Source organism: Oncorhynchus mykiss, chromosome 25 (genome assembly GCF_057628025.1).
Source record: "Oncorhynchus mykiss isolate SJ-2025 chromosome 25, ASM5762802v1, whole genome shotgun sequence".
In the NCBI taxonomy this organism is placed as follows: Eukaryota; Metazoa; Chordata; class Actinopteri; order Salmoniformes; family Salmonidae; genus Oncorhynchus; species Oncorhynchus mykiss.
This window is the reverse complement of record NC_143046.1, coordinates 44,151,642-44,165,107: the sequence shown is the minus strand read 5'-3', so window position 1 is coordinate 44,165,107 and position 13,466 is coordinate 44,151,642. Positions and strand designations below refer to the sequence as shown.

The following is a 13,466-nucleotide window of genomic DNA, read 5'->3' as shown; positions in this document are numbered from 1 at the left end:
CTCAACAGTCACTGCCCCCTTCTAACACACACACACACACACACTGGGTGTATAGTCTTACTGTCGTCCCCTTTTTAACTATTTATACAATATACTAACTAATAGAAGCAGCAGACAGTGAAATTAGCAAGCAAATGTTTTGGTCTCATAGGTTTGTATCTGATAATATACAGTGCCTTGCGAATGTATTTGGCCCCCTTGAACTTTGCGACCTTTTGCCACATTTCAGGCTTCAAACATAAAGATATAAAACTGTATTTTACTGTTTTGCAAGGAGGAATGGGAAAAAAAATTCAGTCTCTCGATGTGCAAAACTGATAGAGACATACCCCAAGCGACTTACAGCTGTAATCGCAGCAAAAGGTGGCGCTACAAAGTATTAACTTAAGGGGGCTGAATAATTTTGCACGCCCAATTTTTCAGTTTTTGATTTGTTAAAAAAGTTTGAAATATCCAATAAATGTCGTTCCACTTCATGATTGTGTCCCACTTGTTGTTGATTCTTCACAAAAAAATACAGTTTTATATCTTTATGTTTGAAGCCTGAAATGTGGCAAAAGGTCGCAAAGTTCAAGGGGGCCGAATACTTTCGCAAGGCACTGTATATGAACTATTCATATTATACTAGTAGAAGCAGTGGATATAAGGAGCTTCTTGTGTTCCTGGCTTAAACATTTATTTACCTGAATAAATAACTAAGATAAAGAAAACCCTTCCAATTTCATTTTACTCTTGGCCCCCTGTGTCTCCGTAACTGCTGACTTAGTGTTAAGGAGCTGTAAGTGGTTCCAAGGTGTGCAGCCAGTGCTGTTGGCAGAACGAGGACTGATAGAGACACAGAGAGTGAGATCTGTAGCTGCAAATTCATAGGCTGAAAGAAGTAGGCTAGTTTTCTGACAGAGGTACAGAAGTATGCTGCGCATTCAGGCTGGAGAGGACTACGAGAGAGTCAGATCTTTGGCAGAGATGAAGATAGAGGGATATCTGTTTCAAAAGTGTGGAGGAGATTGAAAGATCCTCTATGATAGTGATTTAAAGAGATACATTATGTTAAGTAGAGATGATGTCTGGCAGCACATTAAGACTGGAGCCTCTGTTCGTATTCTAGGTGCTCCGACCTGCTCTCCTCATCAGAAACTATTACCCAGCATGCCTCATTGCATTCCTTCCTCCCTCCACCCAGTACCTACTCTGCTGGAGGGGTGGTTTACCCTGTAAAATAGGGGGAGGAAGGGGGGAGAGGAGAAGGATAAAGGGAGGACTAATGTGATGTGTTGGATGGCCAGGAGGTATCTCTAGTCAAATGCCACATTTTTTCTTCTGGCTGCTTTTGATTGACGGGCAGCATGAAATGTAATGACCTGAACAAACCTCTTGGAAGTCGATTGTTTAACATGGAGGGATGTGTGTGTTGGCGACTGTGCTTGCGTGAAAGAGAGAGAAGAGGAGAGATGAAGAGACATAAAGATGGAGGGAGAGGGAAGAGAGATGGCGAGAGAGACCTTGTGTGGGTGGAGAGAATAAAGTTCTCCACTGATGTTTCTGTTCAAGAGGAGATCCCTGCTCTCTGTGTCTCTACAGAGTTTTACCTCTGACTGAAAGAGGCCTGTTTCACACTGACGATAGTGTTTTTGTTAGTGTGTGGGTGTTTTCAACCGAAGATGTTGAAAGATGTGAAACTTGAATCCGGGGGTTGAGTCTCCATTGTTCTGTCTGTACAGAGAATCCCACTGTAGCTACTGTAGCTGAATATCCCTGAGAAGAACAGCTCTACTGCATGCATCTGTCCTCTGGCTCTCAATGGAATTGGACACACACACACACACACACACACACACCACATGCACGCACGCACGTATGCATGCACACACACACTGGAAGGAATAAGGAGAAGGCAGCAGCGAAATGGAAACAGCTTTGTCTTGATCAAACCAGATCTTCTCTGTGCTCAGAATGGGTGTATGAGTGTGCCAGCTGGGAGTGTTTTCTTCAGCACTGTTCCCATTTCCTCAGTGTCAGGGTACTAAGGGGCAGTTATGAATCAGCTCACACCTGCCAGAGCTCTGCAGTGGGCCTCACTGCATCATTCAGAAAAGGACCACTTCCACTCCTCTCTGAGACCCACCAGAGAGCTCCTCTGTGGGCCTCTCAGCCAGCCCGGAGACCAGAGCTGCCACTGAGACTGGCCTTGGTATTCAGCAGACACAGAGTCTGCTGTACTGCTCCCTCCTTTATTTCTACTCCTGCCATCACTTCACCTCTCCTCTGCGTCGCTGGTCTGGGGAAGTCATCACCCGGGCATGAATATAAGATATGAGGTCATCAATAACGGCCACAGAGAGGGATTAAGCAGACCTAGACTTCCGGTTACTGTCTTCTCCTCTGATTGGTCCAGCTACATGTCTGGCTTGTGACCCCCTCTCTTCCTCATCCTTCATCCTCATTTATACCTTCCTCACTCACACATAAAAAGCTGAAATTATTGAAAAGCGTCCTTGTCTCTCTCACAAAGTGGGATTTAAACATAATTTACATAGAGGTTAAAAAGCGGTACTTTGTTATACTCTTTTCAGTTTTGTCACAGTCAGGCCTCACATTGTGGTCCATCACACACACACACACACACACACACACACACACACACACACACACACACACACACACACACACACACACACACACACACACTAAAACCCTCTGCAGATACATAGCTAGTGTTTCTGTGCGTGCAGAGTGTATCCAGCTGCAGTCTAAATCAATAGTCCCCTACCTGTGAAGGAAGGCTGGTTCTTCGATCCATCTCGCTCTCTCTACAGACAGAACATTAAAGGTCAGCCAATCAGCAGTCAGTAGAATCTCATGTAGCCGTAGCTCCACTTTAAATATGCAGGATGTCTGAATGTTCTTTTATTCATGAGAGCATGGATTCAGTTATTTATAAACTGTTTGTGTTTCCCCAGTGTTGACAGAACCTCCACAAAGTGCTCAAGGAGAAATGTATAATGTCACATGAAACATGAGAATGGAATAACACACATAGAAAAACACAAATTTCCACAGGTTCATCCCACATTGAGATTTTCATGTGTGTGTGCATCTCCTTCAGATTTCGACTCAGGCCTTGGCATGATGACGGGCATCGCTCCCATGAACCCCATGATGCCTGGCCTTGGTTACGTACCCCCGCCCCCCCTTCCCCAAGATCTGCCCATCGTCAAGGAGATCATCCACTGCCAAAGCTGTACCCTCTTCCCCCCCAACCCACGTAAGTCTATTTCCCTCTTTTTAACTTTAGCCGCAACACGCTACAAATCTATGGAAGTGATTGGGACAACCAAGCAATGTTAATTTTGTGGCCAAATCACCTTTAGATAATATCAAATCAAATAATTAACTTTACAAATATCACTCCCATTGGTTTTTAGCCAGTGGCGGCTAAAATTAGCTGAAGTTTGTAGTGGCTGTTTAAAGAAAACCGAACCATGCATTCCAGTTTCTCCTGGCCCATAGACTACTTTTAGGGTGAGAAACCATCTGACATTAAGTTGTAAATGACTCAACTTCCCCTTTAATTAAGACATAATATGCTTACTGAACTCAGCAAAAAAAGAAATGTCCCTTTTTCAAATAATTTGTAAAAATCCAAATAACTTCACAGATCTTCATTGTAAAGGGTTTAAACACTATTTCCCATGCTTGTTCAATGAACCATAAACAATTAATGAACATGCACCTGTGGAACGGCTGTTAAGACAGCTTACAGATGGTTGGCAATTAAGGTCACAGTTATGAAAACTTAGGACACTAAAGAGGCCTTTCTACTGACTCTAAAAAAGTGCCCATGGTCCCTGCTCATCTGCGTGAATGTGCTTTATGCATGCTGCAAGGAGGCATAAGGACTACAGATGTGGCCAGGACAATAAATTGCAATGTCCGTACTGTGAGACGCCTAAGACAGCGCTACAGGGAGACAGGACGGACAGCTGATCGTTCTCGCAGTGGCAGACCACGTGTAACAACACCTGCACAGGATCGGTACATCCAAACGTCACACATGCGTGACAGGTACAGTATGGCAACAACAACTGCCTGAGTTACACCAGGAACGCACAATCCCTCCATCAGTGCTCAGACTGTCCACAATGGGCTGAGAGAGGCTGGACTGAGGGCTAGTAGGCCTGTTGTAAGGCAGGTCCTCACCAGACATCACCGGCAACAACGTCGCCACCGTCGCTGGACCAGACAGGACTGTCAAAAAGTGCTGACAAGTCGAGTTCCGATTATCATCGAAGGAATGAGCGTTACATCGAGGCCTGTACTCTGAAGGGGGATCGATTTGGAGGTGGAGGGTCCGTCATGGTCTGGGGCGGTGTGTCACAGCATCATCGGATTGAGCTTGTTGTCATTGCAGGCAATCTCAATGCTGTGCGTTATTGGGAAGACATCCTCCTCCCTCATGTGGTACCCTTCCTGCAGGCTCATCCTGACATGAACCTCCAGCATGACAATGCCACCAGCCATACTGCTAGTTCTGTGCGTGATTTCATGCAAGACAGGAATGTCATGTCATGCCATGGCCAGCGAAGAGCCCGGATCTCAATCCCATTGAGCACGTCTGGGACCTATTGTATCGGAGGGCGAGGGCTAGAAACTTTCCCTCCAGAAATGTCCGGGAACTTGCAGGTGGCTTGGTGGAAGATCTCAAAGCAAGAACTGGCAAATCTGGTGCAGTCCATGAGGAGGAGATGCACTGCAGTACTTAATGCAGCTGGTGGCCACACCAGATACTGACTGTTACTTTTGATTTTTACCCCCCTTTGTTCAGGGACACATTATTCCATTTCTGTTAGTCACAGTGTCTGTGGAACTTGTTCAGTTTATGTCTCAACCATTGAATCTTGTTACGTTAATACAAATACCTTGTAGAGACAGACTAGGGCTGTCTCCGAATAAAACAAATCTTGGTCGACCGAAAGTCGTATATACCTGTATATAGACACACCATGTGTTTTATAAAATCAACAATATGCATTGAGCTTGTCTGATGCTTTACGCTTACTGTTTGATGAAATAAGACACAAATAACTCAAGAGGGAGCCAGAGATCTAGAGAAAGAAAGAAACCTTAGCCTGACCCCACCATTTTTGCCATTACTCTCCTGAAGTTGCCGGTAATAGGCTACAGGAGGAGTTGGCAACCTTTCTCATGTGGAATGCCAATCTATTTGACCATTTATACCGATCTGTGTGCCAGTTACGGTTTTCATATGCACATTTTCGTGCAGCAGTTTTATTTTATATACAGATGAAGTCGGAAGTTTACATACACTTAGGTTGGAGTCATTAAAACAGGGTTTTCAACCACTCCACTAATGTCTTGTTAACAAACTATAGTTTTGGCAAGTCAGTTGTGTCATGCACAGAGTAGATGTCCTAAGTAATTTTTCCAACAATTGTTTTCAGACAGATTATTTCACTTATCATTCACTGTATCACAATTCCAATGGGTCTGAAGTTTACATACACTAAGTTGACTGTGCCTTTAATAAACAGCTTGGAAAATTCCATAAAATGATGTCATGGCTTTAGAAGATTCTGATAGGCTAATTGACATAATTTGAGTCAATTGGAGGTGCACCTGGGGATGTATTTCAAGCCTGACCTTCAAACTCAGTGCCTCTTTGCTTGACATCATGGGAAAATCAAAAGAAAATCAGCCAAAACCTCATAAAAAAAATTGTAGACCTCCACAAGTCTGGTTCATCCTTGGGAGCAATTTCCAAATGTCTGAAGGTGCCACGCTCATCTGTACAAACAATAGTACGCAAGTATAAACACCATGGGACCACATAGCCGTCATATCGCTCAGGAAGGAGACGCATTCTGTTTCCTAGAGATGAATGTACTTTGGAGCGAAAAGTGCAAATCAACCCCAGAACAACAGCAATGGACCTTGTTAAGATGCTGGAGGAAACGGGTACAAAATAATCTATATCCACAGTAAAACAAGTCCTATATCGACATAACCTGAATGGCCGCTCAGCAAGGAAGAAGACACTGCTCCAAAACCGCCATAAAAAAGCCAGACTATGGTTTGCAACTGCACATGCGGACAAAGATTGTACTTTTTGAAGAAATGTCCTCTAGTCTGATGAAACAAAAATAGAACTGTTTGGCCATAATGACCATTGTTATGTTTGGAGGAAAAAGGGGGAAGCTTTGCAGGCTGAAGACCACCATCCCAACTGTGAAGCACGGGGGTGGCAGCATCATCTTGTGGGGGTGCTTTGCTACAGGAGGGACTGGTGCACTTCACAAAATAGATGGCATCATGAGGGGGGGGGGGGAATTGTGTCAATATAATTGAAGCAACATCTCAAGACATCAGTCAGGAAGTTAAAGTTTGGTCACAAATGGGTCTTCCAAATGGACAATGACCCCAAGCCGACTTCCAAAGTTGTGGCAAAAGGGCAAACAAAGTCAAGGTATTGGAGTGGCCATCACAAAGTCCTGGCATCAATCCTATAGAAAAGTTTAAAAGCTGAAAAAGCATGTGCGAGCATGGAGGCCTACAAACCTGACTCAGTTACACCAGCTCTGTCTGGAGGAATGGGCCAGAATTCACCCAACTTATTGTGGGAAGCTTGTGGAAGGCTACCCGAAACGTTTGACACAAGTGAAACAATTTAAAGGCAATGCTACCAAATAAAATTGAGTGTGTAAACTTCTGACCCACTAGGAATGTGATGAAAGAAATTAAAGCTGAAATAAATAATTCTCTCTACTATTATTCTGACATTTCACATTCTTGAAATTAAGTGGTGAACCCAACTGACCTAAAACAGGGAATTTTTACTGGGATTAAATGTCAGGAATTGTGAAAATCTGAGTTAAATGTATTTGTCTAAGGTGTATGTAAACTTCTGACTACAACTGTATAGGTAGGGGTATAGTGACTAGCAGCAGTGTGTGTGCCGCGTCAGTATGCATTTGTGTGTTGGCATATTTAGTGTGTGTTTTGGGATGTAAGTATGTGTGGGTAGAATCCCCAAAAAGGATCAATGCAGGTAGCAATTTGATTTCCTATTTAGTAGTCTTGTTTTGAAGTCTTATGACTTTGGTGTAGAAGCTGTTCAGGGTCCTGTTGGTTCCAAACTTGGTGTGTTGGTATTGCTTGCCGTGCGGTAGCAGAGAGAACAGTCTGTGGCTGGAGTCTTTGACAAATTTGTTGGCCTTCCTCTGACATCGCCTGGTATAAAGGTCCAGAATGGCAGGAAGCTCGGCCCCAGTGATGTACTGGGCAGTATGCACTACCTTGCAGTCGGATGCCAAGCAGTTACCATACCAAGCGGTGATGCAGCCTGTCAAGATGCTCTTGATGGTGCAGCTGTATTACTTTTTGAGGATCTGAGGGCCCGTGCCACATATTTTCAGAGGCATTGTTATGCCCTCATCACAACTGTGTTGGTGTGTTTGGACCGTGATAATGATGTGGCCATCGAGGAACTTGAAGCTCTCGACCCGCTCCACTATAGCCCCATCGATATAAATGGGGGGTGTGCTTGGCTCTCTGTTAATTGTAGTCCACGATCAGCTCCTTTGTCTTCCTTTGAGTAAGAGGTTGTTGTCCTTGCACCACACCTCCGTAAAGGCTGTTTCATTGCTGCCGGTGATCATGCCTACCACCATCGTGTGGTAGGTGTTGGAGTCGTGTGCGACCACACAGTCGTGGGTGAACAGGGAGTACATGAGGGGATTAAGCATACACCCCTTAGGGGCCCCCATGTTGAGGGTCAGTGTTGCAGATGTGTTGTTGCCTACTCTCACCGCCTGGGGGCGGTCCGTCAGGAAGTCCAGGATCCAGTTGCAGAGGGAGAGGTTAGGTCCCAGGAACCTTAGTACCCCCGAAGCTCATCATTTAGCTATGGTGTTGAACTCTAAGCTGTAGTCAATGAATAGCATTCTCATGTAGGTGTCCCTTTTGTCCATGTGGGAAAGGGCAGTGTGGAGTGCAATAGAGATTGCGTCATCTGTGGATCTGTTGGGGTGGTCCAGGGTGTCTGGGATGATGGTGTTGATGTGAGCAATGACCAGCCTTTCAAAGCATTTCATGGCTACAGATGTGAGTGCTACGTGGCGATAATCATTTAGACAGGTTACCTTGGTGGTCTGCTTGAAACATGTAGTTATTACAGACTGGGTCAGGGAGAGGTTGAAAATGTCAGTGAAGACACTTGCCAGCTGGTCAGCGCATGCCCTGAGTATGCATCCTGGGAATATGTCTGGCCCTGCAGCCTTGTGAATGTTAACTTGTTTAAAGGTCTTACTCATATCTGCTATGAAGAGCGTGATCATGCAGTCGCCCAGAACAGCTGGTGCTCTCACGCGTGTTGCTTGCCTCGAAGTGAGCATTGAAGGTATTTAGCTCGTCTGGCAGTGTGTGACTTGGTTTCCCTTTGTAATCTGTGATAGTTTGCAAGCCCTGCCACATTTGACAAGCGTCAGAGCCGGGGTAGTAGCATTTGATCTTATTGATGCTGTATTGATGCTTTGCCTGTTTGATGGTTCGTTGGGGAGCGTAGCGGGATTTCTTTTAAGCGTCAGCTGTCAGAGCAGCTTACCGATCGCTGCAGCTGTACACAGCCCATCTGTAAATAGCCCATCCAACCAACTACCTACCTCATCCCCATATTTGTTTTAGTTTTTCTACTCTTTTGCACACCAGTATTTCTACTTGCACATCCTCATCTGGACATATATCACTCCAGTGTAAATTGCTAAATTGTAATTACTTTGCCACTATGGGCCTATTTATTGCCGTACCTCCTTCCTTCATTTGCACACAATGTATACAGATTTTTCTATTGTGTTATTGACTGTACGCTTGTTTATCCCATGTGTAACTCAATGTTGTTTTTGTCGCACTGCTTTGCTTTATCTTGGCCATGTCGAATTTGTAAATGAGAACTTGTTCTCAACTGTCCTACCTGGTTAAATAAAGATGAAATAAAATAAATGTTTAAAAAAACTCAGGTCCAATTAATACTTTATTATCATTCTTTGTTTCCAAGTTTACAGTTAGTTCTCTGTTTTGATGACTCTCTCTTCTCATCTACAGACCTTCCCTCTCCGGCCATGAGGGAGCGCCCTCCAGGTTGTAAAACGGTGTTTGTGGGCGGTCTGCCAGAGAATGCCACCGAGGCACTCATCGTGGAGGTGTTTGGCCAGTGTGGTGACATCATCGCCATCCGCAAGAGCAAGAAGAACTTCTGCCACATCAGATTCACTGAAGAGTTCACTGTAGACAGAGCCCTCTTCTTGTCTGGTACGCTTCCTATGTTTCCTATTAAACATCATGAAATAAATGCAACCTGTTTCCAGTCAGAGACCTTAACTATGCTGGTCAATGAGAAAACGACTAGAGGTGTTGTGGAATAAATGTTCCCTCTCTTGACTCAGACCATCACTATGCAGGTCAATGAGAAGAAAACTAGAGGTGTAGTGGAATAAATGTCTTCGATACCCTTACTATTGAGGTGACAATAGCAGATGTGTAGTTAAATAAATAGAGTTCTGAATGGAGGAAATGAATCACCAGTACCAGTCCCATTAGTCATGTGACACCAGAGGGTGTTTTGTTATCTTATCTCCTTTTTCCAGCTACTAGATTCCAGCCACATCTTAAATCTCTCTCTTTTCTAAAGCTACTAGACTCCAGCCACATCTTAAATCTCTCTCTTTTCTAAAGCTACTAGACTCCAGCCACATCTTAAATCTCTCTCTTTTTTAAAGCTACTAGACTCCAGCCACATCTTAAATCTCTCTCTTTTCTAAAGCTACTAGACTCCAGCCACATCTTAAATCTCTCTCTTTTCTAAAGCTACTAGACTCCAGACACATCTTAAATCGCTCTCTTTTCTAAAGCTACTAGATTCCAGCCACATCTTAAATCTCTCTCTTTTCTAAAGCTACTAGACTCCAGACACATCTTAAATTTCTCTCTTTTCTAAAGCTACTAGACTCCAGACACATCTTAAATCGCTCTCTTTTCTAAAGCTACTAGACTCCAGCCACATCTTAAATCGCTCTCTTTTCTAAAGCTACTAGACTCCAGCCACATCTTAAATCGCTCTTTTCTAAAGCTACTAGACTCCAGCCACATCTTAAATCTCTCTCTTTTCTAAAGCTACTAGACTCCAGCCATATCTTAAATATCTCTCTTTTCTAAAGCTACAGTGCCTTGCGAAAGTATTCGGCCCCCTTGAACTTTGCGACCTTTTGCCACATTTCAGGCTTCAAACATAAAGATATAAAACTGTATTTTTTTGTGAAGAATCAACAACAAGTGGGACACAATCATGAAGTGGAACGACATTTATTGGATATTTCAAACTTTTTTAACAAATTAAAAACTGAAAAATTGGGCGGGCAAAATTATTCAGCCCCTTTACTTTCAGTGCAGCAAACTCTCTCCAGAAGTTCAGTGAGGATCTCTGAATGATCCATTGTTGACCTAAATGACTAATGATGATAAATACAATCCACCTGTGTGTAATCAAGTCTCCGTATAAATGCACCTGCACTGTGATAGTCTCAGAGGTCCGTTAAAAGCGCAGAGAGCATCATGAAGAACAAGGAACACACCAGGCAGGTCCGAGATACTGTTGTGAAGAAGTTTAAAGCTGGATTTGGATACAAAAAGATTATCAGACCACTGCAAATCTACCAAGACCTGGCCGTCCCTCTAAACTTTCAGCTCATACAAGGAGAAGACTGATCAGAGATGCAGCCAAGAGGCCCATGATCACTCTGGATGAACTGCAGAGATCTACAGCTGAGGTGGGAGACTCTGTCCATAGGACAACAATCAGTCGTATATTGCACAAATCTGGCCTTTATGGAAGAGTGGCAAGAAGAAAGCCATTTCTTAAAGATATACATAAAAAGTGTCGTTTAAAGTTTGCCACAAGCCACCTGGGAGACACACCAAACATGTGGAAGAAGGTGCTCTGGTCAGATGAAACCAAAATTGAACTTTTTGGCAACAATGCAAAACGTTATGTTTGGTGTAAAAGCAACACAGCTGAACACACCATCCCCACTGTCAAACATGGTGGTGGCAGCATCATGGTTTGGGCCTGCTTTTCTTCAGCAGGGACAGGGAAGATGGTTAAAATTGATGGGAAGATGGATGGAGCCAAATACAGGACCATTCTGGAAGAAAACCTGATGGAGTCTGCAAAAGACCTGAGACTGGGACGGAGATTTGTCTTCCAACAAGACAATGATCCAAAACATAATGCAAAATCTACAATGGAATGGTTCAAAAATAAACATATCCAGGTGTTAGAATGGCCAAGTCAAAGTCCAGACCTGAATCCAATCGAGAATCTGTGGAAAGAACTGAAAACTGCTGTTCACAAATGCTCTCCATCCAAACTCACTGAGCTCGAGCTGTTTTGCAAGGAGGAATGGGAAAAAATTTCAGTCTCTCGATGTGCAAAACTGATAGAGACATACCCCAAGCGACTTACAGCTGTAATCGCAGCAAAAGGTGGCGCTACAAAGTATTAACTTAAAGGGGCTGAATAATTTTGCACGCCCAATTTTTCAGTTTTTGATTCGTTAAAAAAGTTTGAAATATCCAATAAATGTCATTCCACTTCATGATTGTGTCCCACTTGTTGTTGATTCTTCACAAAAAAATACAGTTTTATATCTTTATGTTTGAAGCCTGAAATGTGGCAAAAGGTCGCAAAGTTCAAGGGGGCCGAATTCTTTCGCAAGGCACTGTACTAGACTCCAGCCACGTATTAAATCTCTCTCTGTATGCAAACTGAAGGACATATATCACAGCCCCACAAAACGCAGAGGCAGAAGTAAACTGGAAGCCCACGCTAATTTCTCCCTTTTGGCAGAGACTGGAGAGAGAGAAACAGAGAGTGGGAGCAACAGAATGAGAGAGCGGGAGAGACACCAGAAAGAGAGTAGAGATAGTAAAGAAATATGAGAGGAGAAAAGGAAAGAGGAGCAATTAGCAATTTCTACCATGTCACTAGAGGAGCAATTAGTCTCTCTTAAGGTCTCCTCTATAAATTAGTATAGAGAGAGCAGAGTCGTTTCCTACTCCAACCCAGAAAATCTACTTTAGCTGGGATGCAGCTGTGACAGAGGATGAAACAGATTAAAAATAGGGAGAGAGCCTCAGAGGGATGGAGAGACAGGTGGATGGACAGATCGTTTTAACCCAAATAGAGGATGTCAGGCATCAAGATAGAGATGCAGGTGGCTGACAGAAAGTGGTGTGTGTATTTCCCGCATTCTACTGCCCTGTACCTGTTCGATTAACAGAGTGAAATGTCACCGTGATGTTACCACCTGGTTCTAACTCTCTCCCCTCCTCCCTCCCCCTTTGCTCTCGCTCCCCCCTCTTCCCCAGGCTACCGTATGCGTCTGGGCTCCAGTACAGATAAAAAGGACACAGGGCGGCTCCATGTGGATTTTGCCCAAGCCAGAGATGACCTGTATGAGTGGGAGTGTCGTCAGCGCATGTTTGCCAGAGAGGAGAGGCACCGCAGGAGAATGGAGGAGGACCGTTTCAGACCCCCCTCTCCTCCACTCATCGTCCATTACTCAGACCACGAGTGTAGTCAGCTGGGAGACAAGATTAAAGGTGGGGCTCCACGACTTATCGAAGAGTATGCCTTTAATGTGTTTGATTGATGTGTTTATGCATGCGTTTGTGCGTATGTATTTATAGACTTAAAGATGGCGAAAGGAAAGCATAGGCTTCCCCGCTACTGTAATCTTCTGTAGTACAAAAATATCCCCTCCCACAACTTGTACTACTTAAAGATGTCCGAATGTGAGGATTCCAGTGGAAAGTAAGTCAGCATTATGTTTTGTGAATTACCGGTAGTGATGAGGTTAGCAAAACCGTTAGCCTCGCTGCTGTCTTAGCCCAAACACCTTGACATGTTCTCCATTGACTGTTTCACAGAGAGAGCAGTAACATTTTAACTGCAGATTTAATGAATGTGGCTTCTCTACTTTCAGTTGAGCTGCTAGATGTGAACATTTATGACAGCCAGGCAGCAGCCGGAAGTTTTAGTATCTACTAGAGGTCGACCGATTATGATTTTTCAGCGCCGATACCGATTATTGGAGGACCAAAAAAGCTGATACCGATTAATCGGACGATTAAAAAAAAAATGTGTTTGTAATAATGACAATTACAACAATACTGAATGAACACTTATTTTAACTTAATATAATACATCAATAAAATCAATTTAGCCAAATAAATAATGAAACATGTTCAATTTGGTTTAAATAACGCAAAAACAAAGTGTTGGAGAAGAAAGTAAAAGTGCAATGTGTGCTATGTAAGTAAGCTAACGTTTACGCTCCTTGCTCAGAACATGAGAACATATGAAAGCTGGTGGTTTCTGGTGGTAAGTAGTTTTA

The 13,466-nt window shown here is 43.6% G+C and overlaps 1 protein-coding gene across 12 annotated transcripts in view; it reads left to right on the top strand.

Annotated features, from left to right (window-relative positions):
* LOC110505197 (ecto-NOX disulfide-thiol exchanger 2) overlaps positions 1-13,466 on the top strand; it is a 316,865-nt gene that overhangs the window by 237,049 nt on the left and 66,350 nt on the right. For all 12 annotated transcript variants that reach the window (XR_016491735.1, XR_016491736.1, XR_016491737.1 and 9 more), the window contains 3 exons: positions 3,107-3,265; positions 9,118-9,324; positions 12,439-12,672. Coding sequence is in view for 5 of the 12 variants with exons in the window: in XM_021584250.3 (XP_021439925.2) it covers positions 3,107-3,265; positions 9,118-9,324; positions 12,439-12,672 (600 nt within the window). In the remaining 7 variants the exon portion in view is untranslated. The remainder of the gene's footprint in view (positions 1-3,106; positions 3,266-9,117; positions 9,325-12,438; positions 12,673-13,466) is intronic.